The 16,194-nt window shown below is 37.1% G+C and overlaps 1 protein-coding gene across 1 annotated transcript in view; it reads left to right on the top strand.

Annotated features, from left to right (window-relative positions):
* SCAMP1 (secretory carrier membrane protein 1) overlaps positions 1-16,194 on the top strand; it is a 102,355-nt gene that overhangs the window by 69,088 nt on the left and 17,073 nt on the right. The window contains exon 7 of the mRNA XM_036278784.1: positions 14,580-14,681. Coding sequence (XP_036134677.1) covers positions 14,580-14,681 — 102 coding nt within the window. The remainder of the gene's footprint in view (positions 1-14,579; positions 14,682-16,194) is intronic.

The raw sequence follows: 16,194 nt of genomic DNA on the forward strand, positions 1-16,194 counted from the left end.
TCCCATGTGTTCATTTTTTCCTTTGTTTCTGTTACCTTAGGTGATGTATCAGTGAAAATTCTGCTGCGTATAATGTCCGAAATTTTGTTGCCTACATTTTCTTCTAGAATTTTTATGGATCCACAGCTCACATTTAAGTCTTTTATTCATTTTGAGTTTATTCTTGTGTATTGTGTAAGTTGATGGTCTAGTTTCATTTTTCTGCATGTAGCTATCCAGTTTTCCCAGCACCGTTTATTAAAGACACTGTCTTTACTCTATTGTATGCTCTTGCCACATTTGTCAAATATTAATTGAATATAACGTCTTGGGTCAATTTCCGGGTTCTCTGTTCTGTTTCACTGGTCTAGATGTCTGTTCTTGTGCCAGTACCAGGCGATTTTGATTACATTAGCTTTGTAGTGTAACCTTATATTCGGTATTGTAATCCCACCTACTTTGTCCTTCTTTTTCAAAATTGCTGTGGCTATTCAGGGTCTTTTTTGGTTCCATATGAACTTTTGAAGTATTTGTTCTAGTGCTGTGAAATATGTCATTGGTGTTTTGATGGGGATTGCATTGAATCTATAGATTGCTTTGGGTAGTATGGACATTTTAATGATGTTAATTCTTTCAATCCATGAACAAGGTATGTGCTTCCACTTTTTTATATCTTCCTCTATTTCTTTTTTCAATGTCCTGTAGTTTTCTGAAAATAGGTTCTTCACTTCTTTGGTTAAGTTTATTCCTAGGTATCTTAATTTTTTTGCCATGATGGTAAATGGGATTGTTTTTTCAGTTTCTTTTTCTGTGAGTTCATCATTGATGTATAAGAATGCCGTCGATTTCTTGATGTTAATTTTGTATCCTGCTACTTTGCCAAATTCATTAAGTCTAGTAGATTTTTGATGGAGTCTTTAGGGTTTTCTATGTATACTATCATGTCATCTGCAAATAATGACAGTTTCACTTCCTCCTTTCCAATTTGGATCCCTTTTATTTTTCCTTCGTGTCGGATTGCTGTGGCTAAACTTCCAGTATTAAGTTAAATAACAGTGGCGAAAGTGGGCATCCCTGTCTTGTTCCTGTTCTTAATGGAAATGTTTTTAGTTTCTGCCCATTGAGTATGATGTTGGCTCTAGGTCTTTCATATATGGCCTTTATTGTGTCGAGATATGATCCCTCTATTCCCACATTGCTGAATATTTTTATCAGAAATGGATGCTGAATTTTGTTGAATGCTTTTTCAGCATCTATTGATATGATCATGTGGTTTTTATTCTTCATTTTGTTTATGTGGTGTATCACATTTATTGATTCGCGAATATTGTACCAGCCTTGCATCCCTGGGATGAATCCCACTTGGTCATGGTGAATATTTTTTTTGATGTATTGCTGGATCCGATTTGCTCTTATTTTGTTCAGGATTTTCACATCTATGTTCATCAGGGATATTGTCCTATAGTTTTCTTTCTTTGTAGTGTCTTTTTCTGGTTTTGGAATTAGAATTATGCTGGCCTCATAGAACGAGTTTGGAAGTCCTCCTTCTTCTTGAATTTTTTGAAATAGTTTGGGGAGAATGGGTGTTAGTTCTTTCTTGAATGTTCAGTAAAACTACCCCCTGAAGCCATCTGGGCCTGGGCTTTTGTTTGCTGAGAGAGTCTTGAATTTTCAATTTTCTTAGTTGTTATTGGTCTGTTCAAGTTTTCTATCTCTTCCAGGTCCAGTTTTGGGAGACTGTATGTTTCTAGAAATTTGTCCATTTCGCTTAGATTGTCGAATTTGTTGCCATATAGTTGTTCATAGTAGCTGTTAACGATCTTTTGTATTTCTGTGCTGTCGGTTATTACTTCTCCTCTTTCATTTCTGATTTTGTGTATTTGGGTTCTCTTTGTTTCTTGGTGAGTCTAGCTAAGGGTCCATCAATCTTGTTTATCTTTTCAAAAAACGAGCTCTTTGTTTCATTGATCCTTTGAATTGTTTTTTTGTTCTCTGTGTCATTTATTTCTGCTCTGATCTTTACTATTTCCTTCCTTCTACTTGCTCTGGGGTTTTCTTTTTGTTTGCTTTCTAATTCTTCAAGTTGTGAGGTTAGACAGTGTATTAGAATTTTTTGTTTTGTTTCTTGAGGTAGGCCTGTAGTGCTATGAACTTCCCTCTCAGAATTGCTTTTGCTGCATCCCATAGATTTTGTGTTGTTGTGTGTTCATTTTAATTGGTTTCCAGGAAGTTTTTAATTTCTTCCTTGATCTCCGTGGTAACCCATTCATTGTTTAATAACATGCTGTTTAGCCTCCATGTGTTCAAATGTCTTTGCATGTTTTTGTTTCTTATTATATGCCATTGTGATCTGAGAAGATGCTTGATATGATTTCAATCTTCTTGAACTTGTAGAGATTTAGTTTGTGTCCTATCATGTGGTCTATCTTTGAGAATGTCCCATGTGCACTTGAGAAGAATGTGAATTCTGTAGTTATGGGGTGTAATTCTCTGTAGATATCTATTCAATCTATTTGGTCTAGTGCTTTATTTAGAGTCTCTGTTTCCTTGCTAATATTTGTCTAGAGGATCTATCCAGTGGTGTCAACGGGATGTTGAAGTCCTGTACTATGATTGTATTCCTGTCAACTTCTCCTTGGAAGTCCTCCAGAAGATTTTTAATATATTTTGGTTCTCCTATATTGGGTGCATATATGTTTATCAAGGTTATATCTTCCTGTTGGATAGATCCCTTCAGTATTATGTAGTGGCCTTCTTTGTCTCTAGTTATGGCCTTCATTTTGAAATCTATTTTATCAGATATGAGTATTGCTACCCCTGCTTTTTTTTGCTTTCCATATGCTTAGAAAAATTTTTTCCATCCCTTTACTTTCATCCTATGTGAGTCTTTTTTTTTTTATCCTCACCCGAGGATATTTTTCCACTTTTTGTACAGATAGAGTGGGAGGGAGAGAGAGGAAGGGAGAGAGAGAGAAACATCGACCACCCACACGACCAACCAGGGCCGGGGACAAACTGCAACCGAAGTACGTGCCCTTAGCGGGAACCGAACCCGGGTCTTTCCGGACCGCAGGCCGATGCTCTAACCGCTGAGCCAAACCGGCCAGGGCTATGTGAGTCTTTTGTTGTGAGGTGAGTCTCTTGTAAACACCATATAGATGAGTCATGCTTTCTTATCCAATCAGGTACTCTGTCTATTTATCGGAGCACTCAGTCCATTTACATTTAAGATGATTATTGATATGTACTTATTTATTGCTATTTTTGTTTAGTCTGATTTTATTTTTCTTCCTATTTCTTCTGCTAATTACAGCAGTCCTTTTAACATTTCTTTCAGTGCTGGTTTGGTGCTAATGTATTCCCTTAGCCTTTTTTAAATCTGGGAAGCTCTTTATTTGACCTTCTATTTTGAGTGATAGCCTTCCTTGGTAGAGTAGTCTTGGATTCAGATCCTTGTTTTTCATGACCTTGATTACTTCATGCCATTCCCTTCTGGCCTGTAGTGTTTCTTTTGAGAAGTCAGCTGATAGCCTTATGGGGGTTCCTTTGTAGGTAACCTGTTGCTTATCTCTTGGTGCCTTTAGGATTCTCTCTTTGTGTTTAATTTTTGGCCTTTTAATTACTATGTGTCTTGGTGTGGGTCTATTTCGGTCCTTCTTACTTGGGGCTCTCTGTGCTTCTTGAACTTGAATGCCTTCTTCCTTCACCAAATTAGAGAATTTTTCTGTCACTGTTTCTTCGAATATATTCTCTAACCCTTGCTCATTTTTTTCTTCTTCGGGGACTCCTATGATACAAATATTACTACGTTTTCAGTTGTCCCACTGTTCTCTCAAGCTGTCTTCCTCTTTTTTAATTGTTTTTTCCTTTTGGTTTTCTGATTGGTTGATTTTTCTCTACCCTGTCTTCTAATTCACTGATCCGGTCCTCAGCTTCCTCTACTCTATTGTTTAGACCTTCCAATGTGTTCTTCATTTCTGATATATAATTCTTTTTTTTTTTTTTTTATCCTTATTCGAGGACATTTTTCCATTTTTTGTACAGACAGAGTGGGAGGGAGAGAGAGGGAAACATCGATGTGAAAGGGACACATCAAGTGGCTGCCACCCGCACGACCAACCAGGGCCGGGGACAAACTGCAACCGAGGTACATGCCCTTAGCAGAAACCGAACCCGGGTCTCTCCAGACCATAGGCGGACGCTCTAACCGCTGAGCCAAACCGGCTAGGGCTGATATGTAATTCTTGATTTCTTCTTGGTGGTTTTTAATTTCCAGGTGGTTGATTTTCAATATCTCTATGTCCTTATTCATGCTGTTGAGCTTCCTCAAGATCATGGCTCTGAAATCTAGCTCTGTTAACTTGCCTAACTGCTCCACATTTATCTCATCTTCAGTAGAGGTCTCTTGTTCTTTCATTTGGCTTTTGTTTCTGTGTTTCACCATTTTGACTATCACAGTGGGCTTTGGAGCCTGCCAAATTTTCCCTGTGGGTGTTGGTGTTCTGCTGTTTGTGGCTTCCTCTCTTGGGTTTGGATGAGCGAGGGAGGACCCATGTTAAACACCACTGTCACATCTTACTTTCCTGGTTAAAGTTGCTAGCCCAGGAATGGTACAGTTATCCTCTAGCTTTTTGCCTGGAGGCTATCAGTAGATTACTTGAAGAGTCTTGGGTTGTCAGTTGAATGAAAAACTTCCTCACGTGCTCAGTGTAAGGGGATTTCCCAAGGGTGGGGCAGATGCTGGTTGTTAGTGAGCCTCCATGTGCATTTCAATGGCCCACCTGGGTGGGGTTGAATCTCTGAGGGAGGGTCTGCTGCCTCTCCTTAGAGCCCTGGGGAGGAGCAAGGTGGCCACCATCCTGCGTGGCTGCAACTCAGCAAAAGCTCTGAGCCCCCTCCAAATCCCGAGTGTCCCCACGCAGTTTCAGTCCTGTCCACCCTCCCTCTGCCGGAGCTCAAGGTGATTGGCTGTGGCTGTTTTAGCATTTGTCCTGGCTCTGTGCTATGGAGCTGCTTGGGAGTTTAACCCGAGGGCGCTGCTCACAGCTAAGGCCGCTGCTGTCTATGGGCTCCCAGCCCCCATCTCGCGGCTCTGCAATCGTACTAGGATTGAGTGTCCCTGGTTATATGATCTTTGCAGGCTGCTTTTCTGTTGCATTTTCCCGTTGGTTTGTCTGTGTTTTAGTTGTAAGTCCAGTTTGGTCCTGGGAGATGGTCTGTGTAGCTTCTGTTTACTCTGACGCCATTTTGGAATTCCCCAATAGTAGTATTCTTATTCATGCATACTGTAAGGACCTTCCAACAGGATACTCCCCTTTTCTCCCATCATCCTTTGTACATTTTTGTTTAATATTTTAGTTTTACATATACTGAAAACACACAGTACATTGCTAGTAATTTTGCTTTAGACAGTCATGTCTCCTAGAAGAATCAAAAATAGCCCTGGCCAGTTTTTCTCAGTGGTTAGAGCATCCACTGTCAGACCAAAGAGTCACAGGTTCGATTCCTGGTGAAGGGCATGTACCGTGTACCCCATGTTACAGGTTCCATCCATGGCCCTGGTTCGGGTCGTGTGGGAAGCAACCATTTGATGTGTCTTTCTCACATCAATGTTTCTCTCTCTCCCTCCCTCCCACCCACCCTCTCTTTCTAAAAAAAAAAAAAAATCTATGGCAAGATATCCTTGGGTGAGGATTAAAAAAAAATTTAAAAATAAGGAATAATGAATTCTATATTTGCCTTCAATAATGCCATTTCAGCACTTTTCTTTTTTTTTTTTTTTTGTTTAGACCCTTGTTTCTGTTTTATATCATAATTGTTTTCCCTGAAGAATTTTCTTTAATATATTTTTAGTATTGGTCTGCTGGTAACCAGTTTTCTAGTTTCTGTTTGAAAAAGTATTTATTTTTCATTCACTTTTTTTAAAGATATTATCACTGGATATAGCATTCTAGTTCACAGGTTGTTTTTTTTGTACTTTAAACACATCACTTTGATATCTTCTCTGTTGCAAGTGTTCTGATGAGAAGTCTGCTATAATTTGCATTCTCTTTTTTTTGTATTTAATGTCTTTTTTGTTTTTGCTGCCTTCAAGATTTATTTTTTATTTCTGGTTTTGGGTATTTAGAATATGATGTGTGCGTGAGAGAGAAGTTGGAGGAAGGGGAGAAAGTTGTGTATGTTTGTGTTTTGGTATATATTCTTAGTGTCCTCAAGTGTTTTTGGATCTGTAGTTTGGTATTTAAAAAATTCTTAATCATTTTCTCTCCAGATAATTCTCTCTTTTTCTTCTCTTTAAAAATTTTTTTTTTTTTTTTTTACTGAGTTTTACAAAGAGAGGAAGGGAGAGGGAGAGAGAGATAGAGACATCTGTTGGCTGCCTCCTGCATACCCCCCCCACTGGGAATTGGGCCCACAACCTAGGTATGTGCCCTGACCTGGAATTGGACCATTGACCTCCTGGTGCATGGGTTGACGCTCAACTACTGAGCCACACCGGTCGGGCTCTTCTCTTCTCTTTCTGGAATTTCTATTACATGTATGTCAGACTGTTTGATGTTGCCCTATGATTCTTGAATGCTCTGTTCTTTTTTCTGCACTCTTCATCTTTGCATTTCAGTTTGTAATTTCTGTCTTCAAGTTCACCCTCTGCTGAGTTGAGAGTATTGATGAGCTTGTCAAAAGTATTCTTCATGTCTGTTATGACATTTTTCATTTCTACCATATCTGTTTGGTTATTTCCTATAGCTGAGATTCTTCTTCCTTCATGTTGTCCACCTTGTCTGGATTCTTGATGATATTAATCATAGTTATTTTAAATTTCTTATTTTATTAGTGCAAACATCCTAGTTATATCTGAGTGTCTTGTTTCTTTTGTTTATGTTGTTTCTTGTCAGTGATTTTTTTCTTGTTTCTTTTATGCCTTATAATTCTGGTTCAAAGCTGGACATCTTTTGGAGACTATAGAGACAGATAAATAAGTTTCATGCATGAAAATGAATATGCCTTTTCTATTGCTAGGCTTTTAGTGTGTTTGTGTGTGTGTGTGTGGGGGGGTGTTGATGAGGGTGTGTTTCTGGTAGTCCAGTCAATAATTGATCAGGGTATGTAATTATTATTTGTTGGTGTCGTTGCTATGATTGCCCTAAGTACCGCACAAACTTCAGGTTCCTTTGCTATTGAATTATGTTTAGGATGAGGGCTGTTTTTTGAGAGGCACCTGAACGGTGGGCTCTAGTAGGTCTTCCCTTTGTGCCTGCTCCTGAGGGGACTCTCTCAACACTCTTTGTCCTCTGCCCCCCGTAGTAAACTGTTGTTACTTGACTTGTTACTTTATGCTTGCTAGATTATTGGAGGGAGGGTGGGGGTCAGGTTGATGAGAGGAAGATATTCTTTGTTGTTCTGGTTCTGTCTCAGTCTTAGGCAGAGGTATCTCTGGGGTGGGGTATTCCAGCCTTCTTGGTGTTCCTGCCCCTCCCCCTCTGTAAGGTTTCTGTAGTAGTCTGGGCCAGCACATAGTCCTGACCCTCCTTTAGTATTAGAGGGTTATTTCTGTCCCCTTTCCCCAGCTGTTACTGGCTGTTCCCCTGTCCCTGAGGAAGATGGTGTTTGCTGTCTTTCTTCCCCTCCACTTGAGGCTTTTGTTTTGTGGGAAGTTAGGATAGTTTGTAAGTACTGCTACTCCCCTCCCTCAGACTTGTACCTGGAGTGAGGCCTGTCTCCAGCCTACTACTAAGTAGCTGGTGAGAGCTATGGAATAGAGCCTATCAGTGAGTATGAATTCCCCTTGTGCCTTTGGCTCTGAGGGGTTCTGTATTCACACTCTAACTAAACTTCAGCCTTGGTTAATTTATTGTAAGCTTTTGTTGAATTCTTCTTTCCTGCTTGTATGTCATTTAGTGTCTACTCCAGTTAAACAAGTGCTAGCCTTATGTCTCTCCTTGAGTTAGTTTTCTGGTTGGTTGGTTGGTTGGTTGCCCTTTGAAAGGTTGAAGTGCAGCTGTGATTTTTGCAGATTATCCAGTTATTGTTTGTTCTTAGGGTTGAAAGCCTGTTCTTCAATTCTAGATCCTAAGCAAAAGCCTTTCCTCACTACTTTTAGTTTTAATTTGAGAGATATAAGAAAGTTTCTTCTTAGACATGAGACTTGTTCTTTTGATCTTTAAATTGGTCTTTTAATTAATTAATTAATTACTTTTAAAAGTTTTCAAGGCTCTTCAGTTTTTCTTTTCATCACCTATACATTTTTCTTCTAACACTTCATTGTTACATATTTCAGTAAACTATTATTTTTAAGGCAGACCTGTTGTAAAGATACCTTATTGTGCTACCTAACATAATTTGCAGTTCAGAATAAATCAGTACTGTTTGATACATACCCATTCTTAAAGACTAGCCGAGATCAGAAGAATGTTAGCTTCAGAGTTTTAAAATTCCAAGCATTGTTAAAAATATTTGAGGTTTGCAGTAAATACAGAAATAATATATAGTACATGAAACAAATGTTTTAAAAATATTTTTTCATGAATCAACTTTAGATTCTTTGTGTTTTCTTATCTGATTATTTTGCACATACCTGATATTAAAAGGAAATACAAATAAACTGAGAAGAATTGTTTCTAGAACAGCAAAAGTAGGTATGTAAGAAACATTTATATATGGTGTAGCTAAAGACCAGTTTAGCTAAGCTGTATACCTGAAACCAATACAAAATAAAATTGAAAGGAGAAAAAAATGAGTAGTTTAGGTGTAGGACAGCAGAATGATATATATATATATATATATATATATATATATTTGTTTATGTACATATAAATAAATACAAGTAATGTGTATAATAAATATGTAATTTATATTAAAATCAAATAAGTAAATATTTTTACTAAGTGTATACACTATTTATGAAAATAAATATGATTTTATGAATACTTCTGTTATCCATTACCATGCTCTAGCTATTAACCAAATGAAAGCAAGTTCTGAGTTCAGTTTTTGAAACCAAGTTAGCAAACAAGAAGAAACTATATGTTGTACTTGGTAAGAAGATGATGCAAGGAGAGAGTTCTGGTGTATTTTTTCCTTCAAATCACAATCAATGACATACAGGAAGGTGATTCAAATTAATATAATATAGAGGTTCAGAACCTTGTAATAAGAAATTCAAGATGAATTGATATTGGTGATAAAGTCACAGTTTTTAGTTTCTTTAATAAAATTTCTTTGGGCTAATTTTCATGAGATGTATTGTTTTTTTCTATCCTATTGCATGTTGTTATAAGTAAGAAGCAGTACATACTTATTACCTTGACCTACAATGTGAAGTTCAGATGTTTGACTTAGAATTTAAGTATATGTGAACACCTGAGGGAAGAGTTTAGGGGGAAAAAATATTTCAGAGCGGGTGATTAAATAGTTAGGAAACTTGTTTAAGAATGATAAGACTGTAAAGTAAAAGTTTAATATTAAACTGTTCTTTGTGACAAAAGACAGAAGGCGTGAGAAATACCTTTTTCATGAAATATATTCTGAATGCGTCAAAACTCAAGCTGTTTTATTGTTTGCTAACTATCCTCTGTTGAGAAAAGTGTCTTAGAGGCATATTTGTAGAAAAAAATGTTTATAAATTTTCTGTTTTATAAGAGCATAGCCTTTTGTAACACACTGGAAATAGTTTGTGACCTAGAATCTAGCAGTGTTAACTTAGATTTTCCTTTTAGGTAATTTGTTTTTTTGTTCAAAGGTAGTTGAAAATGGTTGTTGACTGGCTGACTTTAGCTGTTTATGCTTTTTTTGTTTAATTTTTTCTTTATTGATTTTAGAGAGAGAGAGATAGAAACATTGATGAGAGAGAACATTGATTGGCCGCCTCCTACTTGCCCCCAACTGAGGATTGGGCCCATTACCTGGGCATGTGCCCTGACTGGGTATTGAACTGGCGACCTCTTGGTGCATGGGTCGATGCTCAACCACTGAGCCACACCAGACGGTTGTTTATGCTTTTTAAATTGAATAACAATTCAATTGTGAGATTTTAGTTGGTACTCAAGAACATCTTTGACTAATTAAGTGAAAGTTAGTAAACTTCAGTCCTTATTTTCTTAATAGCTGGAAAATGCTATTTAATCTATTTATCCTCCCTGACTCTCTTTAAAAGGGAATATTTTAAAGAACCTAAATTATTACAAATGAAAAGAAAATTTAAAATGCCCCCTTATATAAGAAACACTACATTGAGCATTTGGAGTTAATTTAATTTAAATAGTGGTATCCTGTTCATTGATAATTAGCTTTCTTGAACAAGTTGGAATTGAAATAATATCCTAGAGATAGTTTTATCACATGGTTAAAAACATCAGCTTTACAGATACACAGATAAATCTCAACATTTTTGTTACCAGCACTGTATTTGGATTATTTAACCTCTTTAAATCTGTTTATTCATCAGTAAAATGGAGTTAAAATTAGTGCCTACCTCATGGGGGTATTCTAAGCATTAAATGCGTAATGCATGTGTTTGGCCATTGCCCCTGACACACAAAGTTTTAAAAAATGTTAGTTTGTTATTACAAAATATTAGGACCCAGAGCTTGAATCCAGATTGTGGTATAGTAAGTAGTTTTTAAATTGTCTAAGTTTAAAAATTCATTACATGCAAACTTTTCCTTATGTCCTTGTGCTTTTGGCAGAATGTAAATGCAAAAACAAAGTTCAGGGTCTCATGCATCCCAGATCTATGCTTTTTTATTTAGACTAGTCTAGTGAGTGGTTCTTAATAGTTTTTACGTTATAGACTCCATTATGAATCTAAAATCTTGAGTCCTCTTCCTAAGAAAAATACATGCATCAAAATTTTATGCACAATTTAGGTGGGTTCATGAGCTACTTTTTTTTCTTTAATTATTTTTTTAATTTATTGATTTTTAGAGAGAGGAAGGGAGAGGGAGAGCGAGAAACATTGATGAGAAAGAACATTGACTGCCTGCCTCCAGCATGCCATCTGCTGGGGACCCGGCCCACAACCTGGGCATGTGCCCTGACCAGGGACCAAACTGGCAACCCCTCGCTGTGTGGGTCGATGCTCAACCACTAAGCCACACCGACCGGACCGTGGGCTACCTTTTAATGCCCATCTATGGAACCCCTGTTATTAGAGAAAGAATTGATTTCAGCACAAAATTACTAGAGAGAAAATGGGGTTGGTTTAAATAATTTTGTATCCCAAAGTAAGTAAGACGAGGAAGGTGGCTGTACTTCAGAGGTTCCTTTTTATTCTAATGCCTTTATATCATCAAGAATTTTATGTATTACTTTGTTCTAGTAGTAGTAATGAAGTTACCAACCATGTCCCAGAAATTTTCAAGATCTTATTAGAAGCTAAATGTCGTTATTGTACTAGTGTAATAGAGGTACCAGAAGTAACATTATAGATTGCTTACTGTGTACCTGCAGGTTCCCTGCTGTGCACTTGATGTGTATGATTTCATCCATATGAAAGGAGTTCCACTCTTTTTTTTTTTTTTTTTTTTTTTTTATCCTCACCCGAGGATATTTTTCCATTTTTTGTACAGATAGAGTGGGAGGGAGAGAGAGAGAGAAACCTCGACGTGAAGGGACACTTCGAGTGGCTGCCACCCGCACGACCAACCAGGGCCGGGGACAAACTGCAACCGAAGTACGTGCCCCTAGCGGGAACCGAACCCGGGTCTCTCCGGACCGCAGGCCGACGCTCTAACCGCTGAGCCAAACTGGCCAGGGCAGGAGTTCCACTCTTTATTTCCCATTTTGCAAATAGAAAATCTCAAATTTAGGCTTAGATTTTGCTTGAAGTTACACAACTCTAAGTGGCAGAGTCTCTTTTCAAACCCAACCCTGTCTCTAAAGCTACATACTCTTAACTACTACACCGAATTACCAAAGGTAAAATGTTTAGTAGTACAGTGAAGTTCTGTCCCCTTATATCATGGTTAAAAGTAAAATTTCTGTTAACTTTTTTGAAGTAATAAATTTCGTGTCTTCCCTGCTTCCTCAAACTATATTGTAATTAATATCTCTGATATTGATATGTTATATGAAAAAAACTTGATAAGATCTCATAGATCTATTTTCTGAGATTTATTATGAAAATTTAAGGAAGCACTTTTTAATTAAAGGTTTGCTGTAACTTGGCAGTATATTATTTGAAGACATTAAACCAAAAACAACTGGCTTATTTGAGATTCCGTTTTCCAGTAGGCTTTGATCTGGACCAGCCAGGGTGGCAAGTAATAGGAAGTTTTTATTAATTATTTTCAGATGAGGAAATAGATTACTTAGATGGATTTATTATGAATATCCACAATTCCATTAACACTTTATTGTAAACTGAGGTAGATTACAAATAAAAATGACTTAGCTTAAATTAATTGATAATATTTTCTAACAGCATTTCTACTCTTTGTGCTTTGGCTTAAAATGGCTATGTACAAATTGGATTGTTTAAACAGTTTACTTCCTAATTTCCTCCCATTTGTAAGACTCACCATCTTTGGTTCTGCGTGCCAGTAGAAATGATCAAGGTGATTCTAAAAGGTATATAGAAATATAAATATCTAGAATAGCTAAAACAACTTTGAAAAAGGAAGACAAAGTTAGAAGACTAACACTACCTAATTTGAAGACTTATTAGGAAACTCCAGTAATCACAATTGTGTGATATTGACATAAAGGTAGAAAAATAGAACAATGGGACAGAATGTAATATCCAGAAATAAACCAACCCATATATAGATTACTAATTTTTTTTTTTTAAAAGAGATACAAAGGAAAGGTAATGCAGGGCAGAAAGGACAGGTTTTTAAAGAAATAGTGATGAAACAATTGGATATACATATGCAAAAACAAAAAAACTAAATGTAAAATCAAAAAGTATAAAACTTCTAGAGAAAAACAGGAAGAAATATTTTTGTCCCTGGCTTTGGCAAAGATTTCTTGGATATAACAATAAAATCAAGATCCATAAAAACAAATTAATAAATTAGAGTCATAAAAGGCAAAATTTCTGCTCTTTAAAAGACACTGTTGCCCTGGCCAGTTTGGCTCAGCGGTTAGAACGTCGGCCTGTGGTACAGAGAGGCCCCGGGTTCGGTTCCCGGTAAGGGCACGTACTTTGGTTGCAGTTTGTCCCCGGCCCTGGTTGGTTGTGCGGGTGGCAGCCACTCGATGTGTCCCTTCACATCGATGTTTCTCTCTCTCTCTCTTCCTTTCTCTCCCTCCCACTCTATCTGTACAAAAAATGGAAAAATGTCCTCAGGTGAGGATAAAAAAAAAAAAGACGCTGTTAAGGGTTAGGTTTAGGATTAGGAGAAGAAGAAGGAGAAGGGGGAGGGGAAGGGGAAAGGGAAGAAGAAGAGGAAGAAGAAGAGGAAGAAGACGAAGACCATACCAAGTGTTAGATGTGGAAGAACTGGAACACTTACATGATGCTGTTGGAAATATAAAAGGGAATAAATACTTCATTAAACAGTTGGGCAGTTTCTTAAAATGTTAAACATAGACCTACCATGTGTTCTAGCATTTCACTTCTAGGTAGTTACCAAAGAGAAAAGGAAATACATGTTCACATGAAGACTTATACATGAATATTTATAGCAGCTTTATTTGTGATAGTAAAAAACTGGAAACAAATGTCTATAACAGGTGAATGAATAAGATTATATTGTGTATCTATACAGTGCAATACTACTTAGCGATGAGAAGGAATGAACTGTTGACACGTGCAACATGAGTGAATCTCAGAATGATTGTGCTGAGTGAAAGAGGCAGACCAGAAAAAAGTATATAGTGTATGATCTATATAAAACTCTAAAATATGAAAACTAGTAACATAAAACAGTGAGTGGGGTGGGGGGAGAGGGATTGCTCATGTGCACAAGGAAACTTGGGACAGGTTTACTACTTTTATTGGAGAAGGTTCACAGGTATATACGTATGTCAAACCATTGAATTGTACATTTTATTTATTTTTTTATCCTCACCCGAGGACATTTTTCCAGTTTTTGTACAGATAGAGTGGGAGGGAGAGAGAGAGAGAGAGAGAGAGAAACATCGACGTGAAAGGGATACATCGAGTGGCTGCCACCCGCACCACCCAACCAGGGCTGGGGACAAACTGCAACCAAAGTACATGCTCTTAGCGGGAACCGAACCTGGGTCTCTCCGGATCACAGGCCGACGCTCTAACCGCTGAGTTAAACCGGCCAGGGCGAATTGTACATTTTAAATGTTTGCAGTTTATTGTATGTTAATTATTCAGTGAAGCTATGTAATAATAAAAAAAAAGGAACACAGTTTTTTTTTGCCAAGATGTTTTGTGGTACAGTTTGAAATTGAAAAGACAAAGTGCAGTTGCAATAATAAAAACAATATCATCTAGTATTTGGACAAAGGGTTCACATAAATTATTATGTTATTGTAATTTCAGGCCTTGGGTAGTTGCCATTGGTATATTTAAAAATATTTTATTTTTTAATGTTGAGTGTCAGTCTGCATATGAACATAAAAGTATTGAGAAAAATGACATTTTTCCCTTCTTTTCCCTCCCCACCGGCCGCTGTTTTAAAAAGGAGTGACAGCTCTTTCAGATTCTTTGTATTCTTCTTCGTCTATATTTGTCAGTTTGCTGTACATGTACTACAGGCTGCAGGATTTCACAACTGGGGCAACTGGTAAGTCACGTGATTACTCAAGGTAATCTCTTCATCTAGTATCTTTATGTCATATTTAGCTTTCTAAAAATAGTTAACAGAGCCCTGGCTGGTTTGGTTCAGTGGTTAGAGCATTGGCCTGTGGTCCAGAGAGACCCGGGTTTGGTTCCCGCTAAGGGCATGTACCTTGGTTGCAGTTTGTCCCTCGCTCTGGATGGGTCGTGTGGGTGGCAACCACTTGATGTGTCCCTTTCACGTCGATGTTTTTCTCTCTCTTCCTCTCTCTCCCTCCCACTTTATCTGAACAAAAAATGGGAAAATGTCCTTGGGTGAGGATAAAAAAAAAAAAGTTAACAGAGAAAAGCTGAATTAGCAAAACTAAATAAATGAAAGTTAAAATTGTAAATTTTAGTATTTAATTTTGTAATTCATAACCTTTGGGCAAACTATTCTATTTGAAAATCATATTCCCATATTTAGAAACAGCATATTATATCTAGTTTAAATAAAATGTGTACATAATAGGCACTGAGAGGAAGAGTTAAAAGGAGACTGAGAAGTAATCAGATAGGAAGGCCAAGGATAATGGAAGGGAGAGAAAAAAAATTCAAGGATTTTAAGAAAAAAAGGGACCTATTATGTATACACTATTTTCGCTGTATAAATATGTTTTTGTATACATACATGTGCACATGGACACAGGTCTTTCAAAAGTGGAATCACTGCATACACATATGTACATACTTTTTTTTAAATTGAATTTATTATATTGGTTGATAAAATTATATAGGTTTCAGGTGTACAATTATATAATACATCATCTGTATATTGTATGGTGCATGTCTATGAGTTGTTTCTTTTCTAATCCCTTTACCTTTTTACCCAGCCCTGCAGCCCTCCTCCTCTCTGACATCTGTCAGTCTGTTCTATATGACTTTGTTTCTATTTTGTATTAGTATATTTTGTTCATTAGATTCCACATATGAGTGAAATCATATGGTATTTGTCTTTCTCTGACTTGCTTATTTCACTTAGTATAATGCTCTTCAGGTACATCCATTCTGTCACAAAGAGTCAGATTTCCCTCTCTTTCACAGCCGAATAGTACTCCATTGTGTAAATGTACCACAGCTTTTTTATCACTCATCTACTGGTGGACACTGAGCTGCTTCCAAATCTACACATATATCTTTAAGTAATGAAATTATTCTGAGCATGGCAAAATGGTCATTCAGTGGGGGATCCTCAGAAACAGACACTATTTGGACTCAGGCTAGGAATAGTAGCAGATTTATATCTCTCTTTATACACTCTGGAGCAAACATTTCTTGAGTGAAACGGTGGGTGAAAGAGTATACATCTCTAAAATTATCCCTCCCTCTTCTTTCTTTTATAATGAGTTACATACAGTTGAACTTTTATAAGCTAAAAGCATATATGAAGCAAATTTGCTGCACTGTGTACATAAACTAAAATGAGCATGTAACTAGAGTGTGTTGAGGACTTACATTTAGTATATTACTGCTGAACCAGA

The sequence above is a fragment of the Molossus molossus genome, unplaced genomic scaffold (assembly GCF_014108415.1).
Source record: "Molossus molossus isolate mMolMol1 unplaced genomic scaffold, mMolMol1.p scaffold_m16_p_3, whole genome shotgun sequence".
NCBI classification, from domain to species: Eukaryota; Metazoa; Chordata; class Mammalia; order Chiroptera; family Molossidae; genus Molossus; species Molossus molossus.